At 55.6% G+C, this 1,782-nt stretch overlaps 1 protein-coding gene across 1 annotated transcript in view; it reads right to left on the bottom strand.

The window, feature by feature from the left end:
* Positions 1-368: 368 nt before the first annotated feature.
* PGS1 (phosphatidylglycerophosphate synthase 1) overlaps positions 369-1,782 on the bottom strand; it is a 22,721-nt gene continuing 21,307 nt past the window's right edge. The window contains exon 10 of the mRNA XM_040456778.1: positions 369-499. Within this exon, the coding sequence (XP_040312712.1) occupies positions 380-499 (120 nt within the window). The 3' untranslated portion in view covers positions 369-379. The remainder of the gene's footprint in view (positions 500-1,782) is intronic.

The following is a 1,782-nucleotide window of genomic DNA, read 5'->3' as shown; positions in this document are numbered from 1 at the left end:
CACCCGCCAGGCCCCCCACCTGGCCTCCCAGCAGCCCCGCTCGCGGCCGCCTGAGGACACAGCCCACGGCTCCGGGCGCCAAGCGGCAGCCTCCGTCCCTAGATCCCTAGTGGCAGGCTCCTCCTGAGTGGGCAGAGCGTGTCCGGTCTCCGAGCGCCCCTCCCGCTGCCGTCGCCCCGGCCCCGCTCCGTGCCGCCCAGGCCGCCTCACCTACATCCAGGCCTCGAAAACCTGGATGATGACCATGGTGACCCGAGAGACGGAGCCCTCGGGCCCCCCGCGAGGGGACCTGGGAACCCCCCACCCAGCCCGAGGCGGAAGCCACCAGCCCCCCCCGCCCCCCAACCCCGTGGCCTCGCCGGGCAGCACCTGTCCATCCTCAGAAGAAGTTCTTGATCAGCGGGGTCACCATCTTTACCCACAGCTTCACCTGCCGACTCGGCTGCTCGAAGGTGGCAGACGATACCACGCCTGAGCACAGGTAGAGCTGCTCCTGCTCCTGAGGAAGAGGAACAAACCATCAGGGCCTCCTGCGGCGCGGGCCGGAGGACGCGACATGTGGAGCCCCCCCCCCCCCCCCCGGGGGGCGGGAGGGGGATGCTGGCCCGTGGGCCACCCCTTCCCTGGCAAACAAGCTCGGGAGCCCCAGCTTCGATGCTTTCGGAACGCACGGGTGTATGGAACAGGCGACACGGAGGGAAGTACAGCCGGTAGGAAAAATACTTACATGTGACCCCACTAAACGAGGTAGAGCAACTCACAGGCACGATTTTCAATTTTAACTTTTTAGGACTTTTTAATTTTTTTTAACGTTTATATTTATGTTTGAGACAGAGAGAAACAGAGCGTTGAGCGGGGGAGGGGCGGGGGAGACACAGAATCCGAAGCGGGCTCCAGGCTCCGAGCGGTCAGCACAGAGCCCGACGCGGGGCTCGAACTCATCAACCGCGAGATCGTGACCTGAGCCGAAGTCGGACGCTCCAGCGACTGAGCCACCCAGGCGCCCCTCAAAGACATGAGTTTTAAACGGGACGGTTTTTCTTTTCTCAAGTCAGCAAAAAGTGGCTTTGTGATATCGTGACCCTGTGCCGACAAGAGGTCGAGGAAACAGGCGATCTCGTGCACTGCTGATGGAAATGGGTCACGCCTGCTTTCTAGAGAGCAACAGGTATGAAAGCCTTAGGAAGCTCTGCTTGCAAGAATTTATCCCAAGAAAGGGGCCCCTGAGTGGCTTGATCAATGAAGTGTCCCACTCTTGATTTCAGCTCAGGTCACGATCTCACAGTTCGTGAGACTGCGCCCTACATCGGGCTCTGCGAGGACGGTGTGGAGCCTGCTTGGGATTCTCTCCCTCCCTCTCTCTCTGTGCCTCGCACACTCGCTCTGTCTCTCCCTCAAACGTGTTTTTTTTTTTTAAAAACAGAATTTATCCCAAGAAAATAACTATGCACTCAGGATTTTTGTATGCTGATTATCTGTCACAGCAACATTTATGAATAGGGGAAAAACTGGAAACCACCTAAATGTCCAACACCAACTAGTCAAATATAATAAACCCCCAAGACAAACCAGCATTCACCACGATATAATCGTGTTCTAGAAGAACGACACAGAGAATATAATCCTAATGTCGTTAACAAGAAACAAGCTATGCCTCTCACAGGCACAAAAAATGAGAGGGAATCCTCAGAATGACTTCCATGAATGGAGGAGGAGGTGTCTTCTAAGTTTTCTTCATGTCCATGATGAATGTTTACTTTATATTTAAAAACAAATTAAAAA

This window comes from Herpailurus yagouaroundi, unplaced genomic scaffold (assembly GCF_014898765.1).
Source record: "Herpailurus yagouaroundi ecotype Mexico unplaced genomic scaffold, PumYag 217, whole genome shotgun sequence".
NCBI classification, from domain to species: Eukaryota; Metazoa; Chordata; class Mammalia; order Carnivora; family Felidae; genus Herpailurus; species Herpailurus yagouaroundi.
Note: the sequence above shows the minus strand (reverse complement) of the source record. Positions and strands in the feature narration are given on the sequence as shown.